General features: G+C 43.8%; 1 protein-coding gene across 1 annotated transcript; it reads left to right on the top strand.

Moving 5' to 3' along the window:
• Positions 1 to 8,716: 8,716 nt before the first annotated feature.
• On the top strand, positions 8,717 to 20,416 carry LOC114582670 (vomeronasal type-2 receptor 26-like). The gene is made up of 6 exons (XM_077918303.1): positions 8,717 to 8,804; positions 9,862 to 10,157; positions 13,664 to 14,512; positions 15,502 to 15,729; positions 17,129 to 17,255; positions 18,463 to 20,416. Exons 1-6 carry the CDS (start codon positions 8,717 to 8,719, stop codon positions 19,359 to 19,361), a joined length of 2,487 nt encoding a protein of 828 aa, XP_077774429.1. The 3' UTR covers positions 19,362 to 20,416.
• Positions 20,417 to 21,448: the final 1,032 nt, after the last annotated feature.

The following is a 21,448-nucleotide window of genomic DNA, read 5'->3' as shown; positions in this document are numbered from 1 at the left end:
CTGAGGTGAGGCGTTTGGCAGGCAGGCGTGCGCCTCGCTCAGAAGAACTACCTGTGCCCCCCTCTGTGGGGCGGGAGGAGGAGCGACGGCAGAAGGGGCGCCTCTGCTCACCGTCTCCCTCTCTTCCTTCCCAACGCGTATACCTGGCGTATAAGACGACCCCCGACATTTGGGGTGATTTTCCAGGGATAAAAATTCATCTTGTACGCCACAACATACGGTAGTTATTATTCGTGTGCAGTGGGGGATGCCCGTGGTTATGGGCAATATATGCTAGACCATTCCTGGTGGGGTGGGGGGTTTTAAACTTAAAATTAAACGAATAACGTTATTTTTAACGTTATAAGATGGAGCAGAATGCATCTGAATGAATATTTTGAAGTTAAAGCATTTTGAACCTGAGTGAAATTAAGCTTCATTTTATTAGAAAATATAATACCACCATTCACTACATTTTATTTATTACTTCTATATATTTCTCTCTCCAACTAGTTGTGAGGTGCTTTTCTATAAGGAACATAAAGAGTTGTTTGTGAGAATCTCTCAACAAAGAGTTTGTGTCCCCAACCTGGATCTTGGCATCCAGAGCATTCTTTTTTTTTGATTCCTATTTTTCCTTGCTACCATTGCAAGCCACCTACGGAACTCAGTCCTTTCCACCATTCTTCGGTCCTGGTATAATGATCCAAAAACTAATGAACTGGTGTTCAGGTGGTATTTTTAGGAGGTCAGGTTAATCATTTGCACTGGTCAGCATTGATAAGAGACTGGCCCACTGTTCTTCTCTTCCTTGTTGCTCTTAATTCTGCATGCCCTTTTGTTGTCCCATAAACAGTCAGAAACCACCTTGAATGAAACATCAGAAACAGAGTTGTTATTATTATTATGTTTGGGTATTTTCTGATGTTTCTGATGTAAAGAGAGCTTGTTATTATCTCACCTATAATTATCACTCTCAGCATGTTTGTGTCACCCTTGGATAATGTCTCAGTAGATTTCCAGAGAATACTAACCAATGTCAAAACATGGGTATTATAACCTCTTCTTGCCATTCTCAGCAAGGGAGAGGACAGAGGAAAAGGAAGGAGTTTAACTATTTTCTTAATCAAGTTATAAAATAGGATTTTAATCTGTGAATTGTTAGAGAAGTGCTGTTTGCGATAAGGCAGAATATTGTACTGAGGTTGGTTGTGAAGCAAGGTTCATGTGCTGGATGGAAATACGATTGTTTGATGAGAAAGAATATTTGCTTCAATATGCTGCTGTTTATTGTGCCTCTTCTCTTCCATCTGCCACATTTGGTGTGCAAACATACCACAAGTTGCACCGTCCATGATCTGTCCAGAATTCCACATGAATACTACCAACCTGGTCATCTTATTGTTGGCGGACTTGCTTCCCATCTCCTTAATGCTTTTGATGAAGAAGACTTCACAGAAAGGCTAACTACCTATCAACTTCTTAATACCTTGTAAATAATTGAGATGTCAAATAATCAAATGATACTGAAATATCTCGCAGCTCTAACCTGGTCTATTCAGAAGTTAGTTCCACTGATTTCAGGGGGATTTACATCCTGGCAGATGGTGGGGGGCATTTACAAAGCTGAAAAGTTGCCTTGGAAGAAGGAAGGTGCAGATCTGAATGTGTCAGTGAGATGAGAGAGCCTGGTCTTGCTGATGTGTTCTCTCCTCCCCACATCCCACCCAATTTCTTCCAAGGACTCACAGATTAAACCTCCCTAATTTAAGATGGAAAGCCATTCTCTATTCCTAATCTTCACCTCAAAAACTCTCTTGTGAGGGGTCTTAAAGGCTTATCTCCACTTTGGGGTTGTGCTCGAAGATCCAAGTCAGGCTAGATGAATGTAATATTTGTAGACAGGGCCTGTATCAAATACATTCTGACTTTATTCAGCTGAAGGTAGTGATCACTGAAGAAATGTCAGTTAACTGTCAGCTGGGAGAAGTTCTGAGGGAGGTGTGAGTTCCAATTGAGTGGTAAAGATCAGGTTTTCCAGGAGGAAAATGGCAGGACTAGGGGAAGTCTGAATGAGCCCTACATTAGCTAAAATTCTGTTCAGTTCTTACCAGAAGAATATTATAAAAGCAGATTTCTTAAAGGAGCTCAGCTGTCCAAGCAGGAAGGAACATAATCTGATGAGTTTGCCAGTCAGAGGCAGATTGTTTCTAGTTGCTAAACCAATCTGTGTGTGAACTGGACAGGAGCGAGGCTTAGGGAAGTTGGTATGAGATAAAAGTATTTAGATGCTGGTGTCAGCAACAGGATCTTTTGGATCTGCAAAAAGTATATCTGTTTGAAAAGTATATCTCTTCTGTTTCTCACCTTTCTCAGATGAAATGTTTCCTTGAGGACATGGAGCACAATCATAGCAGCAGAATGGCTCCCCCTCCTTCTTTTCCTTGCTGGAACCAGGAGGACAACTTGGGTTACACACAGAAAGGGGTGGAACCTGCCCATTTAAATGAACACTTAAACATTTTTGCACACAGAAATCATTAGCACTTTTTGTGTCCCTTTTCTTCCAGCCAGCAGTAGGAAGACACTAAACTACTTATTCAAAACTTAGTGCGAAACTACTCATTTTGTTTTTGAAAAAAATTATACTTCATTATATCACTGTGGAAAAGAGGACTGTGAGAAAATGGAATCTTATTTGAGTGATTGTTACATACACCGAGTACCCAAAGAAAATTGGCCAGGTTTGAATGCACCTGTATTGATATTTGAATTACAAATGGCAATTGTCATGGGACTGCCATCGGAAAGGGGGAGGGAGGCAGGGGGATACAGAGATCCTCCAATGATTCTGAGAAGCAGCTCCTCCTCTGGCAGCAGAGAAAATCACAACTCCAGTGGAGCCAAGGGGGAGGGGAGTAGCCGGGTGAAGGGAGGGCTCAAAGATGCTACAGAGAGCCCAAGCTTCCGTCGCCCTGCTTGCGCAGAGGGGTGAAACGTAAGGAGGGGAGGTAGAGATTTGGGGTGTCTAAGTTCTTATGCTGGGGGAGAAACCGGAAAGGGTCACTCCTGGAATCTGCAAGTGACTAAGACAGACATGAACTTTTGAGTTGTGCACTGTAAATAGTTTGCACCAATAAAACCTGAAAAAGACAGGTCGGAGTCTTGCCTGGTTACTCATGAGCAACCACCTGCACATCTGACAGCAATAAATAGAATGAAGATGGGAAAAACACCCGGGCCAGATGGACTTACGGCACTTTATTATAAAAAGTTTCTGGATGAACTTATTGAACCACTTAAGGACACCATGAATACAATTTGGGTGACTGTAGTAATTCCTGCTTAAAGGAAGGATGTATTTGGAAGTGAGAACTGAACAACAGGTCACATTAATATTTTTAGATGCAGAGAAAGCCTTTGGTTATATTTAATGTCATTTTTGATTAAGGTCTTAGAGTAAATGGAAGTAGGTAATTCTTGCCTGGCTGCAATTAAAGCAATCTATACCGATCAATCCGCAAATATTTTAATAAATAATATTCCTTCATACAAATGCAAAATAGAAAAAGGAACAAGACAAGGGTGTCCCCTATCTCCATTGCTGTTTATTTTGACATTAGAAATATTGCTTCAGAATATAAGGACAAATAGGGAAATTAAAAGTATTGAGGTGGAATGCAGAGTCCATAAATTAATAAATATAAAATATGCAGGGATTTATGATATGTAAAAGAAACCATGGAAAGAGAAGAAGGGAAGTCATTGATATTATAAGGGTGTTAAAATGAGTATTTTAAATTGCTAAACAAAATTTAATTAAGAAAAATACACGAAAAAATAATAATGCTGAAACTTACCATGTTTGAGCCCCTTTCAGGCATTCAGGAAGAATGCATGAGGGTGCAAATGGGAAGAGGATTAAGGATTCATCTTTACCAGCACAGCCCCTATTGTCCCCATGTTGTTGTTTAGTGATTTAGTCATGTCCGACTCTTCATGACCCCATGGACCAGAGCACGCCAGGCACTCCTGTCTTCCACTGCCTCCTGCAGTTTGGTCAAACTCATGCTGGTAGCTTCGAGAACACTTTCCAAACATCTCATCCTCTGTTGTCCCCTTCTCCTTGTGCCCTCAATCTTTCCCAACATCAGGGTCTTTTCCAGGGAGTCTTCTCTTCTCATGAGGTGGCCAAAGTATTGGAGCCTCAGCTTCATGATCTGCCCTTCCAGTGAGCACTCAGGGCTGATTTCCTTCAGAATGGATCGGTTTGATCTTCTTGCAGTCCATGGGACTCTCAAGAGTCTCCTCCAGCACCATAATTCAAAAGCATCAATTCTTTGGCGATCAGCCTTCTTTATGGTCCAGCTCTCACTTCCATACATCACTTCTGGGAAAACCATAGCTTTAACTATACAGACCTTTGTCGGCAAGGTGATGTCTCTGCTTTTTAAGATGCTGTCCAGGTTTGTCATTGCTTTTCTCCCAAGAAGCAGGAATCTTTAAGTTTCGTGACTGCTGTCACCATTTGCAGTGATCATGGAACACAAGAAAGTAAAATCTCTCACTGCCTCCATTTCTTCCCCTTCTATTTGCCAGGAGGTGATGGGACCAGTGGCCATGATCTTCGTTTTTTTGATGTTGAGCTTCAGACCATATTTTGCATTCTCCTCTTTCACCTTCATTAAAAGGTTCTTTAATTCCTCCTCACTTTCTCCATCAAGGTTGTGTTATCTGCATCTCTGAGGTTGTTGATATTTCTTCTGGCAATCTCAATTCCAGTTTGGGATTCATCCAGCCCAGCCTTTCGCATGATGAATTCTGCATATAAGTTAAATAAGCAGGGAGACAATATACAGCCTTGCCGTACTCCTTTCCCAATTTTGAACCAATCACTTGTTCCATATCCAGTCTAACTGCAGCTTCTTGTCCCACATAGAGATTTCTCAGGAGACAGATGAGGTGATCAGGCACTCCCATTTCTTCAAGAACTTGCCATAGTTTGCTGTGGTCAACACAGTCAAATGCTTTTGCGTAGTCAATGAAACAGATGTTTATGTTTTTCTGGAACTCTTTAGCTTTCTCCATAATCCAGCACATGTTTGCAATTTGGTCTCTGGTTCCTCTGCCCCTTTGAAATCCAGCTTGCACTTCTGGGAGTTCTTGGTCCACATACTGTTTAAACCTGCCTTGTAGAATTTTAAGCATAACCTTGCTAGCGTGTGAAATGAGTGCAATTGTGTGGTAGTTGGAGCATTCTTTGGCACTGCCCTTCTTTGGGATTGTTATGTAGACTGATCTTCTCCAATCCTCTGGCCACTGCTGAGTTTTCCAAACTTGCTGGCATATTGAGTGTAACAGCATCATTTTTTAAAATTTTAAATAGTTCAGCTGGAATATCATCACTTTCACTGGCCTTGTTATTAGCAGTGCTTTCTAAGGCCCATTTGACTTCACTCTCCAGGATGTCTGGCTCAAGGTCAACAACCACACTACCTGGGGTGTACGAGACATCCATATCTTTCTGGTATATTTCCTCTGTGTAATCTTGCCACCTCTTCTTGATGTCTTCTGTTTCTGTTAGGTCCTTACCACTTTTGTCCTTTATTATAGTAATCTTTGTATGAAAGGTTCCTTTCATACCTTTAATTTTCTTGAACAGATCTCTGGTTTTCCCCATTCTATTGTTTTCCTCTATTTCTTTGCATTGCTTGTTTAATTTCGATGCTGCCCATCTGGTGATGTCCATGTGTAATCTCTTGTGTTGTTGGAAAAGAGTGTTTGTGATGACCAGCTTGTTCTCTTGACAGAACTCTATTAGCCTTTGCCCTGCTTCGTTTTGATCTCCGCCAGCAGTTCCTATATATCTGAAGAAGTGTGCATGCACACCAAAGCTCATACCAATAAAAAACTTAAGTTGGTCTCTAAGGTGCTACTGGAAGGATTTATTATTATTATTTTATTTACTACTGCAGACCAACACGGCTACCTACCTGTACCTTACATGGTAACAACCAAAACAATATCAACCCCAGATACTTTAATCAGACAACAAACTGGGAGAAGAGGAATGTTTTCACCTAGTGCCTAAAGATATATAGGGAAGAGAGCCTCCTTGGAGGGGGGGACTTATTTTTTTAAAATTATTTGGCCCCCATTGTTTGAGTCTTCCTCAATCTAAGAAGTCTATTTCCTCATTCCACTGTTGGTGAGAAAACCAGCTGCCCACAAACTCCATAGTCCCTGCTTCCTTCTAATCAGAACAACAAACACCTCATTCTTCACAAGAGACTCATGAAATACCCTGGGATAGAGAGACACACAAGGTAACAGTCACATGCACACCATATCCAGATGCAGGACAAGACTGGCCATGGGTGTTATCCTGGACAAGATGGGCCATTGGACTGATCCAGCAAGCTCATGTTATGTTCTTATGTAGCACAGAGGAAAATATAAAAGTGCAATAACATTGTTTTCCTATATTTCATGGAAGTAGAAATTGTGGCCCACCTGGTGAAAGCTTCTGTGCCACACCATTCTGTTGTCATCAAGGGTGAATGGCTGGTCAGGTGTAGCCTCCCCACCTACCCTTCCAACCTTGACCCTTACAAAGGAGTTATTTGGGAAAGTGACCAGGTTGGTAATATCAAAGCCAGCTTCTACTTCCCTGTTCTCACCAAAAGATACTGTTTCTCCAGCAGAGTTGTTGAATGAGAGAGTCATAAGGAAGGGATGGAGCTGCATTGAAATAAAAATAGTAACTGTGAGGTAATGCATATGTTTCTTCTTTTTGGCACTCACAATGCACTCTGTTTCCATACCAATATTTTAGTAACTGTAGCCATTTCTGTAGCCACGCTATGTTTGACTACCTGCACAACTGACTGCTGTATGGAAAAGCACATGAATCTGACCTTTGAAGAGCTTTGCAAGTAAACAATGTATAACTTATTAATTATGTGACCTGTCTTTGTGCTAAGGAAGTGGGATGTTTTGGGATCAACTAGAAGGGGTACATTCTAAGGTTTCAACTCCTGCATTTCATGCCATTATTTGCTGCATGAGTAGCCATATTAAATCTCTTCTGGGGTTCTCTCCCCAAAGAGTCCAACGAGTCCAACAAGAAACATATTGTTTAGCAAGCTCAGCAAAAATTATTAAAAAAAAGGTTTAAAGTCCTCTTCCTTGCTGTTCTCCATCTCATTTCCCCAGCCAAAGCTACATTTTTCTCCAGCACCACCTGCCTTTCCTTGCCAGGTCTCTCCTTCTCCTCTCAGTCTAGGCTCGGATACTCCCTGTAACTTCTGTGCAGTGAAGCTGCTTTGGAAGAAGCAGCACAGTGCAGGATTGGATCCGCCTTGACTAACAGGTTCTCTGCATGCAAAGGAAGTTTCTCATACAAAAAATGGGACCGGTCTGGTACTTCACTGTCTTACTCCATGAGTAGCTTTTCTGCCCACAAGGGGAGAATGTGGTCTTACACTGGAGCTTGAAATTTTTCAGGGTACTGTTTTGCATATCACTCCCTATGTCAAATAAATTATATCTTATGAGAGGCATTACCTGCCAAGGCCAAAGCTCCTGCATCTCTCCTTCCACCACCACCCTATATTTGGGTCCAGGCAGGAACATGGCATTTAGAGCATGTGCAGTGGCATAGACAGCATTATAGAGACTGTAGCTGTGGCCAGTCATGCTCATCTCAAAACCAGATGAAGGGAGATTCTCCAGCTTCTCCTCGCCAGTGCAGGTTCCACTGGCCTGCTCCTCTGTACTGGAGTTTGGAAATAAACAGAGAAATACCTGTGCCCAGAACTGCTTGACAAAGCCAGTTCCATTTCCCTCAAAAGGATTTTGTGCCTGAAGAAAGGCTTTGAATCCTTGTACCACATTTGAATGAACTGTAAAGCAGAGGGAACCATGGAAGACTTGCATATCCCAGTTCATTTGATAGGTCAATGCCGTGAAATCCAGTTGTGCCGTCAGAATCCACACCTTGCCCACAGAGGTCTTGGTCACATTTTCCAATTCACCAAGAGCTACTATTTCTCTCAAGCAAAGCATGGACTTTGTTCCTCCATAGACAACCACCACTTTGGCTTTACTTTCCATAATAGCGTGATAAATTTGGATCCAGTGGGGAAACATGTCATAATACTCAGCCAAATATGTCGTTTTCAGATTTGTCTCTGTGAAGGCCAAGCAAATGCCTTTCTGGGAGAGCAGAGGTTTCAGGGTGTGAATAAATCTCTCTCCACTGTCACTTTCCCTAGCAAGGAATCCAACCCAGGTCCAACCAAAGTGCAGAAGTAGCTCAACAATACCAAAGTGCTGATGGGCTTCATTGGGCACCATCCTATAGAAGGAAGTGGATTGGCTTTGACCAGCATCCTCTGGGGCAAAGGAGCCATAAGTGAGCTAAAAGGAAATACAGTAGCATCATGTATTATTGCAGAAGGGCTGGGTATGTGCATCAAAGATATATCCACATAGGAGGCAGAATGAGCCAGTTGCCTGAAGAAGGTCGTTTCCAGAAAGCTGGGAGGGGTGGCAGATTGCACACTGTGTTTCTCTGCCTCCAGCTCCTTTTCTACCACCCCTGCATGCCCAGTTTCCTGCACTCCTGCTTTCCCCTCCTCTTTTGCTTCACCACAGCATTTCAGCTCCTGATTTCATGGTGTCTTCCCTTCCTCTCTCAAACTACAAACACACAGAATTCCCATCAAGTGCCACAATGTGTGGGCAGCTGACTCCTGATAGGCAGGCTTCCAGCTTTGCAAGAGAGCAGCTTCAGTCTCCAACCAGTAGGCCATGGAGCAAAGGTGAGAGGGTGTCAGTTGGCAGAATGGAATTTGGATACATGTTTTTAGGTGTGTTTGGATAAGGAAGTGGGGTGAGATGAGCACTCTTCCACCATCCCATTACCTTCTCTTCATACATAGACACTGGCAGTTTGATGCTATGCACTCCATTTAACTGTGCAAAGCACACTGGGAACACTTTTTGTGAAGGGCAGAATCACTCCCAAATCTCTTCCAAGGATAGTTGAACTAGGGGAGGACTCACAGATCAAACCTCTGTAGTTTAAAATGGAAAGCCCTTCTCTGTTCTTAATCTTCACCTCAGAAACTCTCCTGTGAGTGGTTTTAATGGTTCACCTTTCCATTGAGGTGGTGCTCTCATCTGATGTTCTCATCTAAGTTGGGCTAGTCGACTGCATTTAATATTTCTAGAGAGGGCCTGGGTTTGATACATTCTGTCTGCATTCAGCTGAAGGTAGTGATCAGTGAAGAAATGTCAGTTAACTGTCAGTTGGGAGAAGTTCTGAGGGAGGTGTAAGTTCCAATACAGCGGTAAAGATCAGGTTTTCCTGGAGGAAAATGGCAGGACTAGGGGAAGTCTGAATGAGCCCTAGATGAAGCTAAAATTCTGCTCACTTCTTATTAGAAGAACATTATAAAAGCACATTTCTTAAATGAGCTCATCTGCCCAAGCAGCCAATAATTTAATCTGAGGAGTTTGACAGTCAGTGGCAGATTGTACCTAGCTGCTAAACTTATCTGTGTGTGAACTGGACAGGAGTGGAGGCTTAGGGAAGTTGATATGAGAGAAAAGGCGTTAGAGGCTGGTGTCAGCAAGAGCATCTCTTGGATGTTCAAAAAGTGCTGTCAAGTATATAATGAACCCCAAAGTAAATATCAATATTCTGTCATTGGGAAGGGGGGAATTCAATTTAGTTCATATTTACTGCAAATACTCTTAAAAATATATCAAAACCAAAACACATTTGAAATTCAAACCTCTCCAACTTGAAGACTCATAAAGAGATCCCTTGGGGGGGGGGAATGCATAGGATATCCCCCAATGATACAGCATAAAATTCTCATTGCAGTATTGTGCCAAAGAACTACCAGCATATTCTGGCCTTGGTATTTGCTGTCAAGGAGATCAATGAGAACCCCAAGATCTTGCCTAATATTACACTGGGATTCCACATCTACGACAATTATTTTGATGAAAGGATGACGTACTGGGCAGCTCTGAACCTTCCCTCTACCCTTATACCCAACTACAAGTGCAACATCCAGAAACACCTGGTGGCAGTTATTGGGGGACTGGACTTAGATACCTCCGTCTACCTGGCAAACATCTTGGGCATCTACAAGATTCCCCAGGTAAGATACCCTTGGGGGTTTCCACACTCATTCATCACAATCTTTTCTATCTAGAAAGGATTTGTATAATAGAGAAATAGTTGTGAGAGACAAAGGAGAGTGATTCTGCCCTTCACAAAAAGTGTTCCCAGTGTGCTTTGCACAATTAAATAGAATGCGTAGCATCAAGCTGTCAGGTGACATTAAGCTATCAGCATAATAAAAACATGTCTGCTGTAGGTGGCCATTCCTTTCCCCCATTCTTAGGCACACTGGCCATTTCTCTCTGCTGGAGGTCTGAGAAGTGAATCTTCTATCTAGCTTGGTGTCTCAGGTTCAGCTGATGATGCAGCCCCTTCATAGGGATATCCTATTCCATAATAATAATGTTACTGTTTATACCCCACCCATTTTACTGGGTTGTCCCAACCATATTGAGCGGCTTTCATCGTATGTAAAAACATAATAAAATATTAAACATTTTAAAAACTTCCCTATATGGGACTGTCTTCAGATGGCTCGGGGATTGGATAACGCCATACCCTCCAACATTTCTCTGATGAAAAGAAGGACATCCTAAGGAAAAATGGGGCATTGTGGGATCAAATCAGAAACTGGGACTGCTTCTGTAAATCTGGGACTGTCCTTGGAAAATAGGGACACTAGGAAGGTCTGCCACTGTATTGCATGCCAGAGAGATGCAGGAATGTGGTTTTTCTCAAGTGCTTTTTCCACAAGAGAGTGCTGTAGCAGCACACCAAATGCCATGGAGAAGGGGAGAGTGAAGTGAAGATATCTCCCTCCCACCCACCCTGCCCACATATTTATTTTTACCACCACAGTCATTAGAAATGCACAAGGGCCAGCCCAAGACCCTTTGCTGCCTGAGGTAAACCAGAAAATGATACCCCATTGGAACTGTAGTTTGCTAACGCTGCTGAGTTAGAGCATGGATTAGGAATATCCGATTCAGGGACAAAATGCAGCCCTCGAAACACTCTCCAGTCCTGCTCTCCCGACCCCTTGAGTGAGTTTGGTAGTTTGGTTTTTTACTAACTGAAAAGTGTCTTTCGATGGAGAGAAGGTAATGTGATGAAGGAAGAGTTCTCATCTCACCTCACTTCCTTATCCACACACACCTAAGAACTTGTATCAAAATTCCATGCTGCCGACTGACACCCTCTCACCTTTGCTTCATGGCTGGAGACGGATGGAGACGGAAGCTGCTCTCTTGCAAAGCTGGAAGCCTGCCTATCAGGAGTCAGCTGCCCACACATTGTGGCACTTGATGGGGATTCTGTGTCTTAGTGGTTTGAGAGAGGAAGGGAAGGGAAGACACCATGAAATCAGGAGCTGAAATGCTGAAGTGAAACAAAGTGAAAGAAACAGGGGAGAAGAAAGCAGCAACAGAGGAAAGCATAGAGGAAAAAGTGGAGAAAGAAAAGGAGGAGGGAGGAGAGGAAAGCAGGAGTGCGGGAAACTGGGCATGCAGGGGTGGCAGAGAAGGAGCTGGAGGCTGAGAAATACAGGGTGTAATCTGCCACCCTGTGGTACAAAAATGCCCCAGGGATCTTCCCCGGAGATATTCAGATTTCTCTGTGAGAAAAGGAGTCTTACACCAAGGATCAGGGCTAACCAGAATTATTGTCAAACAGCGCTGTATGGACAAAAAACCCCAGCTCATGCTATAAAGAGGGAGTGCATGACTGTTGTGTACACATAGATAATTTATATCCTAACCCAGGGGTCAGCAAACTTTTTCAGCAGGGGGCTGGTCCACTGTCCCTCAGACCATGTGGTGGGCCGGACTATATTTTGAAGGGGGGGAAATGAACGAACTCCTATGCTCCACAAATAACCCAGAGATGCATTTTAAATAAAAGGACACATTCTACTCATGTAAAAACACGCTGATTCCCGGACCGTCCGTGGGCCTGATTTAGAAGGCGATTGGGCCACATCTGACCCCCAGGCCTTAGGTTGCCTACCCCACTCCTAACCAGTCCAAAATTCCTTCCTGCAGTATCCTATTGGTCAGGAAACTGTAGTTACATACTTTTCTGATATGCCTTCTTCATGTTTTCTTCTTGATATGTGCCCCCAACTGTTACATACATCCCATGTCCATTTACATACACCCCATGTTCGTGTAAATTGAGTGTTCATACCCAGAAACCACCTCCCTAAATAAATTCACACTTGACTCAAATTTTGATTTTGGTTTTGGGCAGAATTTAGGTCTCAACTTTATAGATTACAGAAAGTGAGTGGTTGCATAGGCTCTGGTTGGACTAGCTCCCTGCCATTCAGGTGGTGTTGACCCAGGGTTCCAGCATAGGTCAGCCAAGGGTGCAACCTGGATAGGCAAAAAGTCAGGAATGGACTATGTCCGCCATCAAGCTGTCCTTCTGGACTCAGGCATGGGCACAACCCCCTCACAGGGGTTGACCAAACCATTTGAGTCCCTGGATTCCTTTAACAGAATACCCTTCACATAGGAATGGCGAGAGCGTTCCTCCACCCCATCACCCGAACCAGAGCCTATCCACAATCTTACAAGTTGTGACAATTTGCTATGTGGCAGGCGAAACCCAAATGACAACAGCCAATCAGCCAAGTGGGGGAAATTCCTGCCGTGCCCCTGTCCCAATGACAGACGACACACAGCATACCAAGGTCAAGTGCAACAAGCCCTAAAGTAGGAAGAGGTGGGCGGGTGTTCCGAATGCATGCACCAAAAGAGGAAGCTCTGGGTCATGTTCATAGGCATATATAGGTCCCTTGATCCATTTGGACTGTGCCCCATTGGCCAGATTGAACCCAGCATCAAGGGACCCACCAACACCAATTGGGTGTTGTGGCTGACCAATCTAACCCACCCACAACACGGGATCGGATTCCAGGACTCACTGCAACACATGCCCTCTTTAAGGGAGGACACGATTAAGCTGTATCTCCGCCTGGGGCGTGTTTACTAATATTCATGAAGCTTTTAAGCATGCACAATGCTCTCTGAGCTATTCTCTGCCATTCCGAGTCACCCAGACCTATACATCTATCAACTCTCCAGGGTCAGTGTGGGCTTCAAAAACATTCTTTCATAGATAACGCTGTTCCTAGCCATCTAGTGGCAACTTTAACAAGGAAAGGAGCCTCTTTGGGGGGATTATCCAATTCAGCTAGCCCATTTACTCCTCACAGCTGCTATGTCTCCTTTTTAGTGTCTCCAGCAATTAAAATCAGGTTGTAATAAATTATTTTGCACAGATAAGAAGTTCTTCAGAGGGGGCCCTTTGCGAATCTCTTGTGAGCAAAGAGTTCAAAAACAGAACCTCAGTGTCTCATGGCAGGCATGGTCATAACTGCTCTTATTTATTTATTATTATTATTCCACACACCCCTCCCTGCTTTCTGGAAACTGCTTTTTTGAGGCAACTTGCTCATATTTCCTCCTGAGTGGGCAGGCCCTGTATGCACATGCCCAGTCCTTCTGCAATTATAGATGATGCTCCTTTATTTCCCTTTAGCTCACTTATGGCTCCTTTGCCCCAGAGGACGCTGGTCAAAGCCAATCCACTCCCTTCTACCGGATGGTGCCCAATGAAGCCCATCAGTACACAGGGATTGTTGAATTACTTCTGCACTTTGGTTGGACGTGGGTTGGGTTGCTTGCAGCAGAAAGTGGAGAGAAATTTATTCAGACGCTGAAACCTCTGCTTTCCCAGAAAGGTATTTGCTTGGCCTTCGCAGAGACAAACAAGAAAATGACATACTTGGCTGATATAATAAGCATGCATTTCCAGTTGGTCCAAATTTATCAAGCTATTATGGAAAGTAAAGCCAAGGTGGTGGTTGTCTATGGAGGAACAAAGTCCATGCTTGCCTTGCAAACAATGGTAGCACTAGGTGAAATGGAAAATGTGACCAAGACATCTGTGGGCAAGGTGTGGATTCTGACGGCACAGCTGGAGTTCACAGCACCGCCCTTGCAAATGAGCCTGGATATGCAAATCTTTCAGGGTTCCCTTTCCTTTGCAGTTCATTCAAATGTGCTACAAGGATTCAAAGCCTTTCTTCAAGCACAAAATCCTTTTGAGGCAAATGGAAATTACTTTGTGAAGCAGTTCTGGGCAGAAGTATTTCTCTGTTTATTTCCAAATTCCACTACAGAGGAGCAGGCCAGTGGAACCTGCACTGGAGAGGAGAAGCTGGAAAATCTCCCTTCGTCTGCATTTGAGATGACCATGTCTGGCCACAGCTACAGTCTCTATACTGCTGTCTATGCCATAGCACATGCTCTACATGCCATGTTCCTGCCTGGAGCCAAATATAGGAGAATGGTGGAAGGAGGGATGCAGGAGTTTCGGCCTTGGCAGGTAATGCCTGTCATGAGATATCATTTATTTGACATAGGCAGTGATATGTAAAACAGTACCCTGAAAAATTGTAAGCTCCACATTCCCCGTTTGTGTGCAGAGAGGCTGTTCATTGAGGACCAGCTCAGTGAAGAATCAGACTGTTCTGCTTACAGCTGTTTAGCAGGGGACCCAATCCTGCACTCTCCAGGTTTTTTGTGAGCAACTTCCTTTGTGTGTATGGGAAAACATGCAGCAAACAGAAGCATGGAAATACAGTATGTAAAACCTTAAAATATGCCCTTTCCAGTGAATTCCAGAAGATCCCACTTTCCTAGCACAAAAATAGATCACAAGCTTAGCAGGTCGTAACATGGCTTGCTTACAAAACTCTTTAAAGTTCAACAGTTTTTTGGAACACAACACTCATAAAAATGTTGCAGAAGTAGAAGACAAAATGATAAAAGTTCCTAAACTTTTTATTGGTATAGAAAATGGTAGTTTCAGATTACATTCTTATATGAAAAACAGACTTCTTAATTCCATGCGGCTGCAGGGAGCAGTTCAGAACTCCCCACAAACAAAATTCACATATAGAGTGAACACAACAATAGGCTTTGTTGCCCATTTCTTCCCAAGGTAAGGGGAAGGGACATTGGCCAAGCCTGTCAGAACACCTTATTCTACGACATTAAACCCTTTATGTATTTGTTAGACACAAGAATGAAGGTTATATGAGGCTAGTTAGGCAGTGTGTGTGTGTGTGTGTGTGTGTGTGTGTGTGTGTAGATATCCAAACATGATCAGACATGCATTGGAATTTTCCCCATAGGAAGCAATGGAGATCATTGGCTCAATATGTGAATTCTAATCCTACAAACCATTTCTCAGAAAACAGATTATATTTGCATGTCACCACCTCTCTGTGTTGACAGTCTGGAGGCATCCTGAATGTGAGAAAGGAGAGGCATTTGCATTGCTTCAAAGTTACTCTTTTTCTTTCCATGCAGCTCCACCCCTTTCTTAGGAGTGTCTCCTTTAACAACTCTGCTGGGGAAACAGTATCTTTTAGTTTGAACAGGGAAGTAGAAGCTGGCTTTGATATCACCAACCTGGTCACTTTTCCAAATAACTCCTTCATGAGAGTCAAGGTTGGAAGGGTAGGTGGGGAGGCTACACCTGACCAGCCATTCACCCTTGATGACAACAGAATGGTGTGGCACAGAAGCTTTCACCAGGTGAGGCTTAATTCCTACAGTTATGAGAGATAGGAAAAGAGAATGTTATTCTACTTACAGATCATCAGTCCAGCACATACATGCCTTTCCAGCCAGATTCTAAACACTTTTTCTCTACACTGTGTAAGAATCATAGAATCTTGGAGTTGGAAGTCATGTGGTCTGCGATGCAGGAATCACAACATAAGATCTTGCTGGCTCAGATCAATACCCAACTAGTGCAGAATTGGCCATCACAGTGTATTTCATGAGTCTCTTGGGAAGAAGAAGGGATTTGCTGTTTGCAGTTGAAATGCTGTTGGTTGAGAAGGAAGTAGGGGCTGTGGAAGTTTGCGGGTAGCTGTTCTTTGTCACCAAGTGTAGAATGAGGAAAGGGGCTTCTTAGATAGGAGAAGAATCAGCCCTCCCCAAGATGGCTTGCGAGGCACCTCCCTTTGTATCTTTAGGCACCAGCCGAAAACATTCCTCTAATGCGTTTCTTAGACTTAATGGGGGGGGGGTGAATCACACCCAAGCTACCACACTTTTCAATTATACTAGGGTTGACATATTTCAGGACCCCCTTGAAGGAATGGGTTTCTCAAATCTAAAACCTGACTGTGCAGTCAGTCTGAAACGGGCCCCAAGCCTCCCAAATTTATTCTTCCAAGATCCATTAGCTAAAATCCATTAGCCTGAGCTGTTTAGCACAAACCCAGCTTTATAAACAAAGCCCTCTCCTTTATCAGTACGTGACGTTTTAATGGATGGCCTTGTCAGTTCCAAAGTGGAAACAGGATGGCAGAGCTGGGGCTTATCCTATCTTGTGGGTTGTAAATATCCTGACACGCTGACACACAGACCTTGCAAGACACCCCCGCACTCGGGGATGGCGCCAGGAGTGCTCTTAGAGTTAGTGACCTTCTTACCCCAAGATAAGGAATACAGGAACATCCTTTTATGGTCAAGAGTACAGGAACATCTGTTTGTGATCATGGATTTCAACTTACGTGTATAAGCTGACGTGGCTGGATTCCTGGGGAGGGGGCAAGGAGACCAGAAAGGGTATATAAGCTGTGTGTAACCGCTCTTTAAGTGCTCTTGCTGTGAACTGACCACGCAAGTGCCTTTCTGCTGCTCCGGAGAGCAGAAATAAAGAACTCTTCCTCTGAAGCAACCTCGGTGTCTTTTGACACTTTCCTCCCTCTCCGGGAGCAACGCTCACCCAACCAATCGGTAAAGTCTAATAAGGCTACACCCTGAACGTTGTTGAACCATGAAGAGCCAAGTGAGTAGCCTGGCACTGTGTTTTGAATAAGTAGTTTGGTGTCTTCCTACTGCCAGCTGGAAGAAAAAAGAAACCAAAAGCGCTACTTACTTCTCTGTGCTAAACGGTTTATCTGTTTCTTTCAATGAGCAGGGTCCACCCCTTTCGGTATGTAACCCAAATTGCCCTCCTGGTTCCAGGAAGGAGAAGAAGGAGGGTGAGCCATTCTGCTGCTATGGTTGTGCTCCATGTCCTCAAGGCAAGATTTCATCTGAAAAGGGTAAGAGACACAGGATATATAATGATTCAAGGAGTGCAATTTAGATATCTTTCTCATTCAAGTGGAATAAAAACCAAATTTCTCCTCCATACCTATTGACAGGTAGCCCCCATAAAGGATTAGGGACCCACTCCTAAAAAGAATCGGTTTGTCACCCATGATGTAATCTTTGTCACAGGTTAAAATACAGCAGGCAATTCTGACTTAAATGCACCAGTGATATGACTTAGTATGAGACACCTTCCTTAATTCAGGACTTCCTTAATTCACAAATAAACATGCATCTGATTGATGCACAATTGTGCACCCGAGGAAGTTGCAATGGGTTCAGCATTGGGGGTGCTGGTGGAAGGGGCTGAGAATGGAACCCCTGTGGAAAATGGTCACGGAGTGTACCTGTTTTGATCAATAACACTGTATTTATGTGGAGTTAGCAAGCCATTACAGGACACCCCACATAACCATAGCTGTCAACTTTCACATTTGAAAATAAGGGATCAGCAGCCTCGAAAATAATGGATCAGCAGCCTCACCTGTCCCGGGAACAGTCTACGGGATATCTGACAATCCGGGGAAGCAGCGGGAAGCGGTGCTGGAATAAGGGAATTTACCGCAAAAAAAGGGAAGGTTGACAGCCATGTACATAACCCAACACAAAGTTCTGAGGCATAGCTGTCAACTTGCCCCTTTTCTTGCGAGGAATCCTATTCGGAATAAGGGAATTTCCCTTTAAAAAAGGGAAACGTTGACAGCTATGTTCTGAGGTGGGGTTCTCATGCATGACTTTCAATCAGGTTACTCTGGAAATACAGTGGTGCCCCGCAAGACGAATGCCTTGCAAGACGAAAAACTCGCTAGACGAAAGGGTTTTCCGTTTTTTGAGTCGTTCCGCAAGACGAATTTCCCTATGGGCTTGCTTCGCAAGACGAAACATCTTGCGAGTTCTTGCGAGTTTGTTTCCTTTTTCTTAAAGCCGCTAAGCTGCTAAGCCGTTAATAGCTGGTAAGCCACTAAGCCGCTAATAGCCGCTAGGCCGCTAATAGCCGTGCTTCGCAAGACGAAGAGACTCGCGGAACGGATTAATTTCGTCTTGCGAGGCACCACTGTATGTGTGATACCTCTAATTTAACATTATCAGTTCCATACTGGCAGCGTTAGCAGTTGCTTTGCAACACATCCAAAATCTGAACGATTATTTTCTTTCCAGACATGGTTGACTGTGTTGCATGCCCCGAAGATCACTATCCACACAGAAACCAATCACAATGCGTTCCAAAGACCATCAGCTTCCTGTCGGTTAAAGAGCCTCTGGGGATGAGCTTAGCATTGATTGCTCTTTCTCTCTCTCTCCTCACACTGGTGGTCCTAGTCATCTTCATTAAACATCAGGACACACCACTTGTCAGAGCAAACAATCGGGACCTCACCTACACTCTCCTCACTTTCCTCCTGCTCTGCTTCCTCTGCCCATTGATCTTCCTCAGCCCTCCAGAAAGAGTGAGCTGCCTGCTCCGACAAATGGCTTTCGGCCTTGTTTTCACAGTGACCGTTTCTTGTGTTCTGGCCAAGACTATCACAGTGGTTCTGGCCTTTGTGGCCACCAAACCAGGATCTAGAATGAGGAAGTGGGTGGGGAAAGGCCTGGCAAGCTCCATTGTGATTTCTTGTTCCCTTATCCAAGCGGGCATTTGCGCCGTGTGGTTAGGAACCTCTCCCCCATTCCCTGATTCTGACATGCACTCTGTGATGAGGGAAATCATTCTAGGCTGCAACGAAGGGTCAGTTGCCCTGTTTTACTGTGTCCTGGGCTACATGGGCTTTTTGGCCATTTTCAGCTTTGTTGTAGCATTTTTAGCCCGAAAACTGCCTGAGAGCTTCAATGAGGCCAAATTCATCACCTTCAGCATGTTCTTGTTTTGTAGTGTTTGGATCTCCTTTGTTCCAGTGTACCTGAGCACCAAGGGGAAATACATGGTGGCTGTGGAGATCTTCTCCATCTTGGCCTCCAGTGCTGGCTTACTGGGCTCCATCTTTGCTCCCAAATGCTACATCATTGTGTTGAGGCCTGATCTGAACAGCAAGGAGTGCTTAATAAAGAGGAAATAATAAATTACCCTTTCATTCTTTGGTTTTTTCCCACCAAACTATGAGCAATGTAATCTCTCTTTATTCGCACCATTAAATTCTGTTATATTTTACATGTTGCAATTGTTATGTGCAATTTCTCTTAAAACCAAAATATGGTCTCTCTGAAACAGGAGCCCCTTATCTTGTTTTAACCCTAAGCATTATTTTGGAAACCATCAGTACCATAAAATATTGAGACCTGACTAGAAATTCAGAGGGTAATTGATTAGAAACTGAACAAGAAAAAACAATACACTGAGCGGCATTTTTTAAAAAAATTCTCATTCCTTTCTAGGTTTTTTTCGTCTCAGTAAGGTTTCAGTAGAGTTGCTACTGTCATGATTATCCAGTCTCAGAGATTTCAGTACACCGAGTCCCACTTACTTGGGGGTTATGTTCAAGTGGCCCATATTCATAAATGAAGATTGGAGAAGTGGGGAGCACGATCTAAAACCCTTTGAATGTCTTCTCTGCTGCTCTCCCTCCATTCCGGATAAAAAATACTGCACCTAAAATACCCACATCTGGAATTCTGGGGGCTGACTGGAGGATGTGTGGGAATGTTGCTGCTTCTGCTGCTCTTCTATGCACATTAGCTGTCAGGTGGGGGGGGGGCTGAGTAGCGTAAACAACCCCCTGCTGCACCTCCAGTCTCTGCCCTCACAAGCCATGGGAACTCTCCAGCACTCTCCCTCCATAACTGGATATTAATTAAATTATTTGGTTATTTATCGTGTGCAGTGGGGGATGCCTGTGGTCATTGCGACTTTGTTTCCTTTGTCTAAAAACCGTTAAAACCAAGGGTGCTTTGCTTGGAGAGCTGCAGTTGCTACTTGACTTCGAGGAGCAACTGTTAGCACGCGGTTTGGTAGCCTTTTTTCAGACTTTGCTCACTTTTGAAGCTTTTCCAAAACTTTTCCAGAACTTCTCTTGCATCCATTTGGTAAGTAAAACTTTTTTTGGGGTTTTTGGATTTTGGGTTGTGGTGTTTGGGATTCAAGGACTTGATGTTGGGGGGGGGGTTTTGCGAGAATCTGGGAGCTTGTGGGTTTTGTTGTTTTTTTTTAATTTTTATGATTTTCTGTGACCATTGGGCCATGTTGTTTTTTTTCCAAAAAAAAATTTGGGTTTTAAAATTTCTGTGTGCTGGCTGGCTGGGGGAACAGTTGGGGAGGTTTCTGCAGGAATCTGGGAGCTTGTGGGGGTTTTTTTTGAATTTTTATGATTTTCTGTGACCATTGGGCCAGGTTGTTTTTTTTCAAAAAAAATATTGGGGTTTTAAAATTTCTGTGTGCTGGCTGGCTGGGGGAACAGTTGGAGAGGTTTCTGCAGGAATCTGGGACCATTGGGCCATGTTGTTATTTTTTGAAATTTTTTTTGTCTGGGTGGGGGAACAGTTGGGGAGGGGTTTGCAGGAATCTGGGACCATTGGGCCATGTTGTTATTTTTTGAATTTTTTTTTGTCTGGGTGGGGGAACAGTTGGGGAGGGGTTTGCAGCAGTTGGGGAGGGGCTGGGGGAGCAGTTGAGGTTTTTGAAGACTTTGGTGATTTTTGAAGCTTTTCCAAAACTTATTTTGCAGCCATTTGAGGTTTCTGAAGACTTCGGTGATTGATTGTTGAAGCTTTTCCAGAACTGCTTTTGCATCCATTTCGTAAGTTAAACTTTTAAAACTTTTTTGGGGGTTTTTGGATTTGGGGTTGGGGTGTTTGGGATTCAAGGACTTGGTTCTGGGTTTTAATTTCTGTGTGGTGGGTGGCTGGGTGCTTTTGAATTTTTTGGATTTGAAGCACATCACTGATTTTTTCTTTTTCTGAGTTTACGAAGGTAGGAGCTGTGCTGCCATGGGACCCAAGAAGACTGCTGCTGCGGAGGCCGGCGAGAGGAAGAAGGAGAAGGTGACGCTGGAAATGAAGAAGGAGATCATCCGGAAGCACGACGGCGGAATGCGTGTGACGGACCTCACCAGGGAGTACGGGAGGAATCCATCAATCATCGGGACCATCCTGAAGATGAGGGAGAAGATCCTGGCGACTGATGCAGCCAGGATTGTGAAGAACTGCCCAG

This window comes from Podarcis muralis, chromosome 13 (assembly GCF_964188315.1).
Source record: "Podarcis muralis chromosome 13, rPodMur119.hap1.1, whole genome shotgun sequence".
In the NCBI taxonomy this organism is placed as follows: Eukaryota; Metazoa; Chordata; class Lepidosauria; order Squamata; family Lacertidae; genus Podarcis; species Podarcis muralis.
Note: the sequence above shows the minus strand (reverse complement) of the source record. Positions and strands in the feature narration are given on the sequence as shown.

Coding starts and splice junctions, on each gene's coding strand:
- LOC114582670 (XM_077918303.1), top strand. CDS start 8,717: ATGTGTGGGCAGCTGACTCCTGATAGGCAGGCTTCCAGCTTTGCAAGA. Junction 10,158..13,663: donor GCATCTACAAGATTCCCCAG/GTAAGATACCCT, acceptor ATTTCCCTTTAG/CTCACTTATGGCTCCTTTGC. Junction 14,513..15,501: donor AGGAGTTTCGGCCTTGGCAG/GTAATGCCTGTC, acceptor CTTTCCATGCAG/CTCCACCCCTTTCTTAGGAG.